This window comes from Lissotriton helveticus, chromosome 6, assembly GCF_964261635.1.
Source record: "Lissotriton helveticus chromosome 6, aLisHel1.1, whole genome shotgun sequence".
NCBI lineage: Eukaryota > Metazoa > Chordata > Amphibia > Caudata > Salamandridae > Lissotriton > Lissotriton helveticus.
In genome coordinates, this window is record NC_136067.1 from 802201101 (window position 1) to 802215642 (window position 14542).

General features: G+C 34.4%; 1 protein-coding gene across 1 annotated transcript in view; it reads right to left on the reverse strand.

Moving 5' to 3' along the window:
* GRIK2 (glutamate ionotropic receptor kainate type subunit 2) overlaps positions 1-14542 on the reverse strand; it is a 1557632-nt gene that overhangs the window by 465247 nt on the left and 1077843 nt on the right. Inside the window, exon 13 of the mRNA XM_078648357.1 lies at positions 13405-13622. Coding sequence (XP_078504483.1) covers positions 13405-13622 — 218 coding nt within the window. The remainder of the gene's footprint in view (positions 1-13404; positions 13623-14542) is intronic.

Below are 14542 nucleotides of genomic sequence, written 5' to 3' on the forward strand. Positions count from 1 at the left end.
GGCAACGCAATCTTTAAGTCAGATTTACCAAGCAACGCAATGCCACCAGGAGTGGCCCTGAAGCACTTGGTAAATCTGGAGTAATGCCAGGCAGCACAAGTCGCTGTCTTGCATTACTCAGCCCTAGGAATGCATTCTATGGGTGGACATGGTGTTCCCACGCATCCACCCACGGATTTCGGCACAATTTCAAATATACCAATACTGGTAGTCCTCGGAATGTGTCAAAATGCTACACCTTCTTGGCAGAGGTGCAACAAGGAGAAATATCTTTATTTCTCCTTGTTGTTCCTCTTTCTAAGGAAAAAGTGTCAGTAAGTGTTCCAGCTATCCCATTTACTCAAGGGTAATCATCAGATTTATTATTATTAATTTCTCATCTACCCAGGTATTCTCCAAGTCACCTTCATTCATTCATTCATTCATTCATTCATTCATTCATTCATTCATTCATTTATTCATTCATGCTTCTTCTATCAGAGGTGACTAGGGACAGTGACCAGATTTACTATACTGTGGTATGCTTTTATCATAATTGAAGTCATGCATGAAGCCTCTGAATACTATCTTTCTAAGAGTTGACACAACTTTGCTACTTTGCGGAAGATTTACAAGCCGATTGCGTCACTTTTGTGACACAGAGGCGGCATAAACAATGAGCCACGTTTCGGCACATTTGCAACGTGATGCATCTAGGGAGATGCATCCCATTGTAAAGCTCTGAGCCACATTATACCTGCGTCAGGTATAATGTATGCAGGGTGGGTGTTCCCACGCCGGAAAGCCTCGTAAAAGTGATACCATGAAAATCTTCAAGATTTCGCTTCACCACTTCTAGGACGCCACTGCATCAAAACCTTACACCTGCTTGAAGCAGGCATAAGGAGTGACACAGCACAAAAAGTATAGCCCTGCCAGAGCATTGCTGGAATTGCGTCATGCTTGCGACACGACTCCAGCAATGCATGACCTTTACATCAACAGATACGTGATGCATCTTTCAATCCTTGCACCATGGAGCACCGCATTGTAAATGCAACACATCCATGGTGGTGCAAGGGTTATTTGGCACAAAGAAACTGATGCATCTCTGCTATAATACAGAGATGCTTTAGATTCGTGTAAATCTGCCCCTCAATTTGTGTAAAAGTGACTTTCGATGGTGAAAAACCCTGGCGGTGAGGGGTAGGCAGTGTGTTTTGATTATAGCTAACACAACAGAAAATAACTAAAATTCAGCGACAGATGGCCATGTCTTGGCTATGTGTTGTAACAACACAATGAATCTTTGCATACTAAGGGGCCCATTAGGATTGCGGGCGGATTACCCCCGCCGGGCCGGCGGTAGGTACCGCCAGCCTGGCAGGGGCAATTCGCCCGCCATCCTCAACAGAATGACCCCCGCCACATTAGGATGGCTGGGGGGTCTTCCGCCGGTCGCGAAGTCGACCGCATGCGGTCTTTACTTAGGGGGCCCGTTGCAGTTCCCCATGGTGAAGGCGAGGTGGGGGTGCACATGGGGGATACCTGTGGTGGTTCCATGATGAAATATCGATTACAAAAACACCGACCAACAAAAATATCGTCACAAAATCATCGTCTACAAAAATATCGTCACCATATACTTAAACAAGGATTTATACAAATATCGATAATTTTTTATCGACTACATTAATTTCGTTTACAGTTATATCGAGTACATAAATATCGACTACTACATTATCGACAACCCTTGAAATAACATTACCATCTACACTAATATCGATAACACAAATATCGAGTAACTTAGTACCTAATTAAATATACTAAAAATGTTGCCTTCCTCTCTATAACCTTAAATACACAATACCTTCAATTAATTTACTTTTTTATTATTATTTAATTTATAAAAAAGCCTTTCAAACATATATCTATATACTATATATTTTAAATTTTAGTATATAATATTTAAATAAACATTAGTAATATAAACGTAACCAAAAATTATTATACACTCATTTTCGATTAGTTTTATTAAGATTTAACATATTTTAAAATTTTTAACATTATTAACCATTATAATAAAACACATACAAAACATTTTCTAATATAAAGTAGAACAAAAAAATTATTACTACAGGCTCATTACAAAATAACGGTTTTCAAATTCAAACTAAAGTTCTCATCCAATGATTTTAAAATGCATGTAATTGAACCAATCAAAATGAACAATTACTTAACTCACTACAATAAAAACAATTACATACTTAACTAAAATTACCATTTTTGGCCCAAACTTGGAGAAAAATGGTTACTTTGCTGAAGAGAAGAGAATACACACCTACAACAACGACTACAACACAGTCTACTACAACTCAAGTAAGTGAACTCCCATTTTATGTAGCATAACAACCTCACGAAAAGTAGCTAAACTCCCTGAGCTAAAGAAATGCTCTCTCTTTTTTGTAAAATATAACTAAAACATCCTATCAACAACAGCCACAATAAATTAATAAACGAAAATATGAACAGCCTTATCAACTTCTACTTAGAAAAATTTTAATTAACTAAGAATATAACAAACAGAAGTTCCAAATGACTTGATATGGTATGAGCTACAAATATATCCAATTATAATAAATAACTAATATTAACTTTTTTTCCAGACTATACAAACTTCATCTACCAATCTACAACTACACAAACATCTTCTACTAAATTAAGTAAGTATACCCACTGTGTCTATTAATAATCACAAAGTAGAAACAAACAAGTATCAAACTATATCATTAATTACTACTATTCTCTACCACAACTACAGGACATTAAACAGTGAAACTCTGAATACAAGAACAGAAAACATCTGATTAGCAGAAACACAACATTGTAAGTACATTTTTAAATTTCTCATTTTAGCCTAGACATTTAAATAAATGTTTATCACTTTTACTAAATACACATATATATGTCTTCACAGATCTACCTTAGACATGGCAGAAGGAGCTACTTTTATAACTTCTCAAAAGGGGAAAATAATGCTCAGCTACATGGGTTATACCTACACCCAAGAAAGAGTCAAAGAGAATAAAACCCATTGGAAATGTAGTAAATATTATTCAACTGCATGCTATGGTAGAGCAACTACTGTTGATAACAATGTTGTAAATGTACGTGAGCATAACCACCCACCCAATGTAACAGAAGTCGAAGTAAGAGAAGCACAAAAGACATTGAGAGAAGCTAGTACAGGCTCCCAAGAAACAAGCACCACTATTTTGAAAAATGTTTTAAGCAAAGTCCCAGAACATGTAACAGGACAGTTACCTTCAATCCCCAACTTGAAAAGATTAATAGCTAAAACTCAACGAGCTTCTGATCCAACTCCACCAGCACCTGAAACTTTTCAAGAGATTAAAATATATCCAGAATATACTATCACCCACAATGAAGATACATTCTTAATGTATGATAATCAAAGTCATGATAACATTTTTTTACTTTTTGCAACAAATAGCAATTTGCAAAAACTAAAATCGTGTGAAACATGGATGATGGACGGAACTTTTAAAGTTTGTCCCAAACCTTTCTATCAACTTTACACCATCCACGGTGAATACCAGGAAACTAATATCCCTTTAATTTATACACTGCTGCCAAATAAAACAAATGCAACCTACGTAGAAATTTTAACAACTATCAAACATTTTACTGATAATTACTATCCACAAAGAATCATAATAGACTTTGAAATAGCTATGATTCAAGCTATACTTAAAATATATCCACACACTTCAATACAAGGGTGTTATTATCACTACAACCAAAGTATATGGAGACACTTACAAAAATCTACTTTAAGCATTGAATATTCTACAAACAGTAACTTTGCTTACCAGATTAAAAAGTTAATTGCACTGGCATATGTGCCAACAACAGAAGTCACTAATCATTACAATTTATTACTTGACAGCCCTTTCTACCGCAGTAATGAGAAAAAATTAACTCGCTTCTTAGACTTTTTTGAAGACACCTGGGTGGGAAGATTACATCGTTCTGGTCACCGCAGACAACCTAAATTCCAAATTCCATGGTGGAATGTGTATGCTAGTACTATAGCACAGAAAGCCAAAACCAACAACGCGGTAGAAGGATGGCATAATGCCTTCCAAGCCACAATAGGAAGAACACAACCAACACTTCAAAAACTAATCCAAAGCATCAAAAAAGAGCAAAGCTACCAAGAACTAAGAATCGAGCAATCTCTATCAAAAATCGGGCCAAAACTAAGTAAACAAACATTAAATATGTACGAATACCTACAACAAAAAAACAGAATGTACCCAAGTATCCAAGGTCTAGAATACTTAGACCTAATTGCAAAATCTATCCTTTAACAAAATACAAATAAGAACGCATCAAACAATAAATAAAACAGACCATTTTTTTTTAATTAGTTAAATTATGTCATGTAAAAATAAATGTAATTTATTATTACAAGACATAATGGAACTAAATAAACATTTTTTTAACTATTTTGCATAATCCACCCCAAAATAAAAAATAATAATAACTTATGGTTCTGCAGCTGTAGAATGTGTTGCAAGTAGATGGTTTCAACACGAATACAACCAAAAGCAATCCACATCGTAAAAAAAATCCCCACAAAATGCTAAAAATACAACTGTATAATAAGGGTCCAACGTAGCAATCCTCTGGATAACGGAACCATAGAAAACCCGAAAATAAATCACGAGAAAAAACGCTCCAAAATCCCGAAAAATAAGGAAATGTATTTAAACATTTCCCTGTATGTAAAAAAAAAAATAATGAAATCCATCTGGTCACCAAAACGAATACCTGTAAATAAAGTACAAACAAAACCCACCCGCAATAAATACGAAACCCACAAAGCCTAAAAATAACATATAAAAGACAGTAAGATACATAAAGTAATACTTTAATACAATAAATTAACATGACATCCATATTAAATATCAATCAAAGTACGCTATCACTAACGTCCTTAAATAACACGTACTTTTCACATAAAGAGTAAAATAAAACACATAGCAACACGTACACACTAAAACTAGCTCAATAATTTCTAAAATTTTACTTAGAAGTAATGAAAATTAAACTTACATTCACCAACACGAAGCAGCTCCCAATCGCGAGGTTCCGTTTTCTGAAATGACCCAAACAACGATGTAGATAGACTAAAAAGTGAAGTACACCAAACAAAATGGCAGCATAATAAAAACAAAAATAGGACTTAATCCCCATTATAATAAAGAAAAAATGTGTTATAAATTGCAAATTATTTTCCATAAATTGTAATAATTTTCTAAATGTTTAAAATAAACATGATTAATGTAAAATATACAATAATTATGTTTTATATAATTATATATTAATAAATTATTGTATATTAAAAATATGTTTATTATTGTAAAATATGTATTTTAATTATATAAAAATGTGAACTATTTTATGTATATACTTTTGAAAATGGCAATTATATGTAAATTAATTAACATATTAATTTTTAAATAAAAAAATTGAAATTTAATATGCTAATTAATATAATATTTCAATGTATATGTTACAAATACTGCAATGTAAAATGTGAAGATATAAAAAAATTGTGTAAAAAAATGTTTAAATATTTCCATCTACAAAAGAAAGTAATAAAAAATGTTTTTTTCACAAGACTATATTACTATTGTACTTAATAAATGTTTGAACTTGTGATTTAAATGTTAAAATGTTTAAAAATATATATATTTGTTTCTTTATAAAATTAATATTAAAAATATATATGTAATAATAATTACAAATATAAAGAATATTATTTTTTATATATATATATTTTTTTTTAAATTAACAATTTTTAATAATGTTACTCCAAATCCAACATAACTCATTGAAAATGTTGGACAGTAAACCACAATAATTTACTATTCTAACTCCAAATCCAACATAACTCAGGGAAAGTGCTGGACAGAAAACCATAATAATTTACTATTCTAACTCCAATCCAACATAACTCAGGGAAAGTGCTGGACAGTAAACCATAATAATTTACTATTCTAACTCCAATCCAACATAACTCAGGGAAAGTGCTGGACAGTAAACCATAACAATTTACTATTCTAACTCCAATCCAACATAAATCAGGGAAAGTGCTGGAGAGTAAACCATAACAATTTACTATTCTAACTCCAAATCCAACATAACTCAGGGAAAGTGCTGGACAGTAAACCATAACAATTTACTATTCTAACTCCAATCCAACATAAGTCAGGGAAAGTGCTGGACAGTAAACCATAATAATTTACTATTCAAACTCCAAATCCAACATAACTCAGGGAAATTGTTGGATAGTAAACCATAACAATTTACTATTCTAACTCCAATCCAACATAAGTCAGGGAAAGTGCTGGACAGTAAACCATAATAATTTACTATTCTAACTTCAATCCAACATAACTCAGAGAAAGTGCTGGACAGTAAACCATAATAATTTACTATTCTAACTCCAAATCCAACATAACTCAGGGAAAGTGTTGGACAGTAAACCATAACAATTTACTATTCTAACTCCAATACAACATAAGTCAGGGAAAGTGCTGGACACTAAATCATAATCATTTTCTATTCTAACCCAAAATCCAACATAACTCAGGGAAAGTGCTGGACAGTAAACCATAACAATTTACTATTCTAACTCCAATCCAACATAACTCAGGGAAAGTGCTGGACAGTAAACCAAACTAATTTACTATTCTAACTCCAATCATACATTACTCAAGGAAAGTACTGGACAGTAAAGCACAATAATTTTTAAATCCTACTCACCCTTCACCCTATGCAATCAACTAATAAATACTAAAACCTAATATTTTATTTGTAAATATTTTTTTTTAAATATAAACATTTTGATCTTGAAATTTTAAGATTTGTAATTTTTTTTAAATTATTTTTGTTCAAAATTTATTTATTATGACACATTAACACACATTTTTAAATATTACTACCCACTCTTATCCATCATAATGCGATTTACCCACAAATAAAAGATTCACACACTAAATTTTTATTAAAAAATCATTTTACAGATTTTATTTCAAATTTAATTTTCGCATTAAATTTTTTTTTTATTTAATAACAATTTCACTTTTTTTAAAACATTCACACACATTATTATTATTTACTACCCAACCTTAGCATCTATATAACATAAAACACACTAATAAAATATAACACACTTAACTTCATGTAAATTAAAAAAATATATATTTTCAAAATTCAAAATTCAAAATTCAAATTTCAAATTTCGAATTTCAAATTTTAAATTGCGAAATTTTGATTTAAATAAACACTCTAAATAAAGAATCACACACTTAATTTAATGTTAAAATATATTATATTATTTTCTAATTTTAAATTTCGATTTTCAAAAATCAACATTTTTTTTATTTTAAATTTATAAAAAATTTAAATTACTACCCACCCTTATCCCCTATATAACCAACAACCCGCTACTAAATCTTTTAAATACTTCATTAAAAAATTTTATTTTTAATATCTAAATTATTTAACATTTCTATTTTCTAATTTAAAAATTCTCTTTCTATTTTTTTTTACAATTCTAAAATAATATTTACCCAACTTTTTTAAATTACTACCCACCCTTATCCCCTATAAAACCAATAACCCGCTCCTAAAAATGTTACTAATATTTTATAATTTGTATTAATTTGTTTTCGAATAATAATGACAATAGACATAAAATTACAAAAGATTTAACATAAAACATAAATTTTTCAACATTTATACAACACATCTAATTATAATAGCGATATTATGTACAACGATATTTCTCTCAACTATATTCTATACAACGATATTTTTATTTGTCGATATTTATGTTATTCTACAAAATCGATATTTACAACACCAATATTTTTGTTGGCGATATTTTACAAAGTCGATATTCTTACCTCGATATTTTTTGCTAGTCGATATTATCCCGTCGATATTCCTGCTGTATACCACCTGTGGTAACCCCCTGCATTTGCATACACAATGCGGCAGGCACCGCGCGGTGCCTGCCGCTTTGTGTATGCAAATGCACAAAATGCATTTGTCACATTGCGGCGGGTGCTGGTGTAAACACTGCCCGCCGCAATTGTTACAAATGCATGATGCGCCCGCCAGTGTGACGGGCGCATCATAATTTGCATAGCGGGACCACCGCTCAGGTCGCGGGCGGTCCCATTTTCCACGCTTTGTCCACCCGCCATCCTAATGTGCCCCAAAGTCTGAGGTCACTTTAATGAGAATTAATACACTGTGTGCTGCTGTGTCAGAAAGTATATGTGAAAAGACTACCTGATAGTAACCTTTTTCACTGCATGTGCAGAAGAACCAAAATACATTCACTTTAATTTGCATGAAACTATCTATTGGAGGGCTCTTGCTTGACTCCCCTGCCCATTCTCTGAACCTGCTCAGTAGGACAACGTGTTTCCAAGCATCATAGCCAGCGGAGAGGTCAAGAAGGATCAGAAGCACTTGCTGATCATTATAAAGTGCCATTAGCAACTCTTCTCTTAGTGATGAGCCTGTGCATCTTCAAAGCATGATTCATGATTCGAGAACATTTAGAAAGGGGTTCTACTCAGTGTACCCATACTAGTGGCTGGTGATATATTTTGCCAAGACTTTTGTTCTGTATAGGAGGGCTGTACTTGAACAGCATCTCTTGGTATGCATTTGGTTTCTTAATAAGAGGACTAAGATGCATCTTTCACATGATCAGCTACTGAGCCATTTACAATTGAGGTACGCAGTAGTCTTGTGAAGTCAGATGCAATCATAGACTTTCTTTGTGTAAATCTATGGACAGGGATCCACTGGGCGTTTGAATCCTTTTATTCTAGATCATGTCTAGCATTTGCTCTTCCAAGAGGCAGGTGAGGGATGAAAATGAGCAGGATAGAGATAGTTCACAGAAAGTCTATAAAGAGACTTCTTTGAGTTGTTAAATATGGATTGATGGATTTGTAAAATTAGCTTCAAAGAAGTCCACCAAATATTAATTTTGCTGATGGGATGTGCAGGATGCATTTTTCATTTTCCAACTCTTACTGATTGTACATTTCTTGAAAGATGTTGGTCTACTTTACCAGGTTTGGAACTTAGTTTATGCTTTTGGCATGGTATGTCATTTTGTGCAAATTACTTGGTTTCAGTATTCTATACTTTGGATATTTTATATGACTTTATCTGTGTCAGGCAGAAAAGTGCTACCTAAGTGTGCTTTATGTTATGGCATTCTACCATATGTAAAAAAAGTATTGTTTGCTGCGCTAGCGCCGTGAAAGTTTGCCAAGAGTGGTCACTACACCGTCTTGGACAACAGTAAGAAATGAGTTCCGCTCACCATCAATAGGATGCTTTAAATTTGCGAACGGATGAAGATGTTGATTCTCTTCCATTTCCTTTTGTCTAATTGAGCCTGGAGTTATCACCAGTTTACATGACAGTGATGATAGTCCTTGTGGCTGGTGATGGAAGGAGTGCATTAAAAAAGCTCAAATCAAAGCTACAGCTGCATGAAGAAGTTTCATATTAAGTGATGTGAGTGAATGCAAGGTCAAGGCATTGTCATATGAGTTGGGCCATGCACCATTTGAAATAAAACAAAGCGAAATGACAAGTTTGTGTTCTTAACCAGCTCTGAAACAGATTTTCAAACTGGTCGTCTATCCATAGATTAATGTCTTTTATGATAATGTTTTTATTGGGGAGGAGCTTTACAAAAAAGACCAATAAATTTCCAGGAATAAATGCAGATACCCCATGGAAGGATAAATAATTGTCAGCGTATGGTAATATAATATGTACTATGTACATTGTTGGCTAAGGACTCGATTCATAGAACGGTGTCTTTTCTTTCACAAGGGTCAAAATGTTGCTCACAAATGTGGGGTTCCACTTTAAAAGAAGTATTGCCTCGCAGTTTCCCTATCAAAAGATGAACACTAATATAATAAAAAATATGTGGATTTTAACAAAACATTTTGCAAATGATCCCTAGCGGCAAAATGTTTGCAGATTTCCTACTGTCAAGGGTGGATGGAAGAAAGAATAATTTCATTGGACAATGGGTAGAGTTTTGCCCCAAAACTAACTTAGAGGTAAAAGAAGGAGTTTCCCTCACAGAAAATATTTTTGTAGATGGAGAAATCAAAAAAGCTATAAACTGGTAAAGCAATGTATCACCACGTGCAGAAATCTATACCAGTAATTATTTTTTTAACAAATCTTTTCATTGCATTTCTACAAGCAAGAACATAAAATTGCATATGCTGACTGACCCAGCCAAACAGTATGGTGACTTCTTGAAATACAAAATACACAGAAAACAGGAGCAATAGGAACTTGGTAGGGCAATGTATTCTCATTATTAACAGCTGATACACAAAATACACTGACAACAGGAGCAATAAGAGCTTGTTAGTTCAATTGGGGAAGACCCATCTGACTTCTGAATAATTAAAACATTTTAAAAAACAGATAAAGAAGTATCCAATCCCTAGCAAAATGCTGCAATATCAATCGCATGCAGAGGTTTTTCTAAATGGAATAATAAATATTTAGCGCCTCATTCACTATATTTTGATGCACATCAGCGCAGCAAGATTTCTTGCTGCTCTCTAGTGCGTCAAAATAAAAGGGCAGGAGCATGCCGTATCTACAAGATATGGCGCATTCCTGTCCATCTCCTTTGCACTGACGCACAAACAGCAGCCATGTGGCAATAAAGACACCCTTGCGTCATGTTGTATGGGTGCCTGCATTGAGGGTATGATTAGTGTTGTGCAGGAAGAGACACCTTCCTGCACAAAAACAATCATTGATGGCATTTTCCTCTTTCTATGTGTGCTGTTTTCTGCAGCACACAAAGAAAGAGGAAAAAAGAGGAGTAATAAAAGTATTTCTCCTCATTGCGCCACTCCTGCACCTCCCCTGGGAAGGTGTAGGATTCTGAAGCATTCCCAGCTTTACAAAACGTTGTAAAGCCGGGAATGTGTCAGGTTCCATGGATGTTGGGTGGGAACAACCACAGCAACACTCATGGAATGCCCCTTTCACGCAGGGCAATGAGTAAAATGGGTCCATATTTACAAGGCCATGAAAATTCATGCAGGTGACTTTACATGGCCTTGTATGGGCAAGCTCATTGAGCTGCAAGGGCGTCAATTGGCTTGTAAACGAGGACCTTATTTTGTAGCTGAACAATTCAACAGATCATGATTGTAAGAACACTAAACCATAACACATTCCTATTAACAAGTCACAATCACAGGAACTCCATTGCTTGCAGCTCAACACCATGTATTATAGTTTTAAAAGCGTTTAACTTAATGTAGAATTTTTTTGTGAAAGTGTATATTCAAAACTTCTGTAAAACATGTTGATGCAATGTGCTCTTCTATTTCTACAACTCTGGACCTATGTAGTAAGTGATACATTTTGGACAATTTGCTGAGAATAAGTGATTAGCATAATTTTAGAATAGTTTTTAGATTACTACCCGGTTGCCAACACACAGATGATTTTTATGGTTCTATTACTTATGCCCCAGAGGCTATCAAAGATACCAACGCAATCACTATTAAAGCCAGCACAATCGCGTCTGAATGTATAATGTCATTATAGTGTATGAATTTACAACCAATTTGCAAAGTGTGTAATGCAATGAAAGTACAAAGAAACTGACAAAGCCTGCAAGTCAAATGTAGTAAAGCGGTAAAATCAGTCACATCATTAAAATTTCAATATTGAATAGGCAGGAACTAAATTTACATATAATAGTTTTGCAGTTCATGTGCAGTGGTTTTTACGAAAACTCAACTCAATTCTTGAACACAGTAGTTGAATGATTGCAGCGATGCTTTCACAGAAGTATTTATAAATATACTGTAATGATCTGCCCTCAACTTTTAACATTGTGGATCCTATTCACAAGAATTATATTTATCGCAGAGAATACCTCCATTTAGCACTTTCAGGAATCCACAAAGGGATTCCTGCGCGCACAGATGGATTAACTGCAGGAGATTTGTCCACAATGGCTGTGGAGAAATCTGCAGTCAAGGGGTGACAACTGGGTGTTTTAAAGCATGGTTTGCTTTAGGAATGAATGAATGAATGAAAAATGTATTGTTCAGTTACTAAAAACTTACAATTAAAACAACAATATACAATTCTTCTTACATTTCATACATTGGTTTGCTTTAGGAGGTTGGGAAAGCCCACAAGCATGTATGTTTGTGAGCAATTGTAAACTGTGATCTTACCACTTTCCATTCTTAAATGGTTGGAGATATACTCCAAACAAGGAGTGGAGTAACCCCTTCCTCAATAGGAAACAGGGTGTATCGCCCTGGAAGTGTAGAGGAAAGGCTTTCTCAAAGGTAAAAAATGTTTTCCCCACAAAAGGGGTTAATTTGTAAAGAAATAAGAACCAGGGTTTCATCAGGAAGCCACACATTGCCCATGCTTTGCTGTCAATTATTGTAACAACACAACTACTAACAATCACACTCCTACAATGGTGACAATTCAGACTATTTCAGGATACCAAAGCAATAAGAATGGCTTGGGTGTCAGGTAATAGTAATTTTAATGTATATTGAACTAATAATTAACTGTTGCTGTGGTCTTCTCTAAATCAGCCAGACAGTGCCAACTTCTGGCACAGTCACAAGAGCCGGTGTTGACAATTAAGTGCTGGTGCCCAGCACGGGTAACCACTGGCTCAAATTAAGCACTGTCCCACTGAGGAAAAAACATTCATTTGCACACGACTCTACCTCACTGTGGGGAATTCTACACTGTGCCAACATCAGCACAGGGGGATTCTGAACCCTTGGTATACATTCTATGACATTCCCAGTAGTATAGCTGGAGAGTTGCGCCTGCCTTAGCTTTAGAGGCTTACTTCTGGCAATGTGAGTGAACAGCAAAAAGTAGCAGATCTGCAACCATACACAGGTGTACTTCTGCAAGTACAGATTTGGTACTTTTTCATCAATAGGGCCTTCTAAATTTAGACATTACTCAGTGTTTAAAAAAGTGAACAATAACATAAATTATTTGTCAGGCTAAAATTGATAATTTATTTCAAGTTCCCTAGACCAAAGCCTGTCACTAAGTAGGTTGCATAATACTCACTGATTTGCTGGTTTTAGAGACAGGGGATTTTTTTTAGTTATTTCTTTAAAATCACAACTATAAGTCTTTGTTCACATTATATTAGTTATGATTAGCATTGTAATTCTAATTGTTGCTTTACAAAGATAATTTAATCATGAGCAAGGTGGTCAGCAGTGTTGAAAATAAAAGCCATACCTTAAAAAATGTCATAGTCGCTCCATCTTGAACTGTTCCATACTCGATTTTTGTTTGTTTCGCTAAGTCATCTGCCGAGTCAATGGGCGATTCCATGCGTTCAACTGTCAGAAAGGCGGCGAGGTTAGCAGTATATGAGGAAATGATGATGAGTGTGAAAAACCACCAAATGCCTCCAACTATCCTAGTGGAGAGTGCTTTGGGCATAAGTTCAGAACCTAGTGGAATTCAAGGAATAAGATGAGACAATTGCATAAGGAAATAAAGAAGATCAGTTGTTATAACGGAGAAGTTAATTGATTTAGCTGCCCACCATTCCATAACATATGCAATACAACCAAATGCAAATTAAAACTCATATGTATCAAACCAGCCAAACACAGACAATCTCTTCAGTTCAGTTGATTTCATTTTTCTAAAGTGCAGAGGGGGACTCAAAGCACCAAAAAATGAAACAATGTTGGTTGGTATGTAGAAGTGAGAAAACCGTTTGGTGTAGTAATTCTGACAGAATCCTAGAAAATGCATCAACCTTGACGCAGCCCTTTGGGCACAGAGTTTAAAGTTTAAGGCTGAGAAAGTTATGCCCTTTCATCTTAAGCACCTTAATTCAGAAATGTAATGTACTTTGTCATTAGTAGAGTGGGTGTGCTTCATTTTAAATGTACAGAGGTACTAGTACTCCTATATTTCGTTTTCTTGGTGGGAGTTACTTGTTTTGTCAATTTCATCATATTCGGTTGATGACCTAGGAAAGCACAACAGAAGCAAGATGAAATTCAAGCTTTCCACTTCTCACACATACTTAGACAGCTTTATTTTAAACTGGCAGAAGTTGATAGATTTAGCCACCTGGAATGTCCAAGTAGCAACTATTACCTAAGTATTGATCAGATGGGAGGAAAAACCTGCTGATATTTCTCTTATATGTGGTTGGCACCTGATGGGATTATGCATTTTCGAACTGCACCATATTCTGATGGGAAGTATAATTTATTTTATTTTTTTTCATAAAACTTTTGTAAATTTATAGCGCTGCAAGGAGGTTTTGTGTACGTTGATATTTAATTTTAAAACAGTAAAATTAATTTTCTTTAAAGGCACAGGGCAACAAATGACAAAAGTAGTAGTAGTCTGA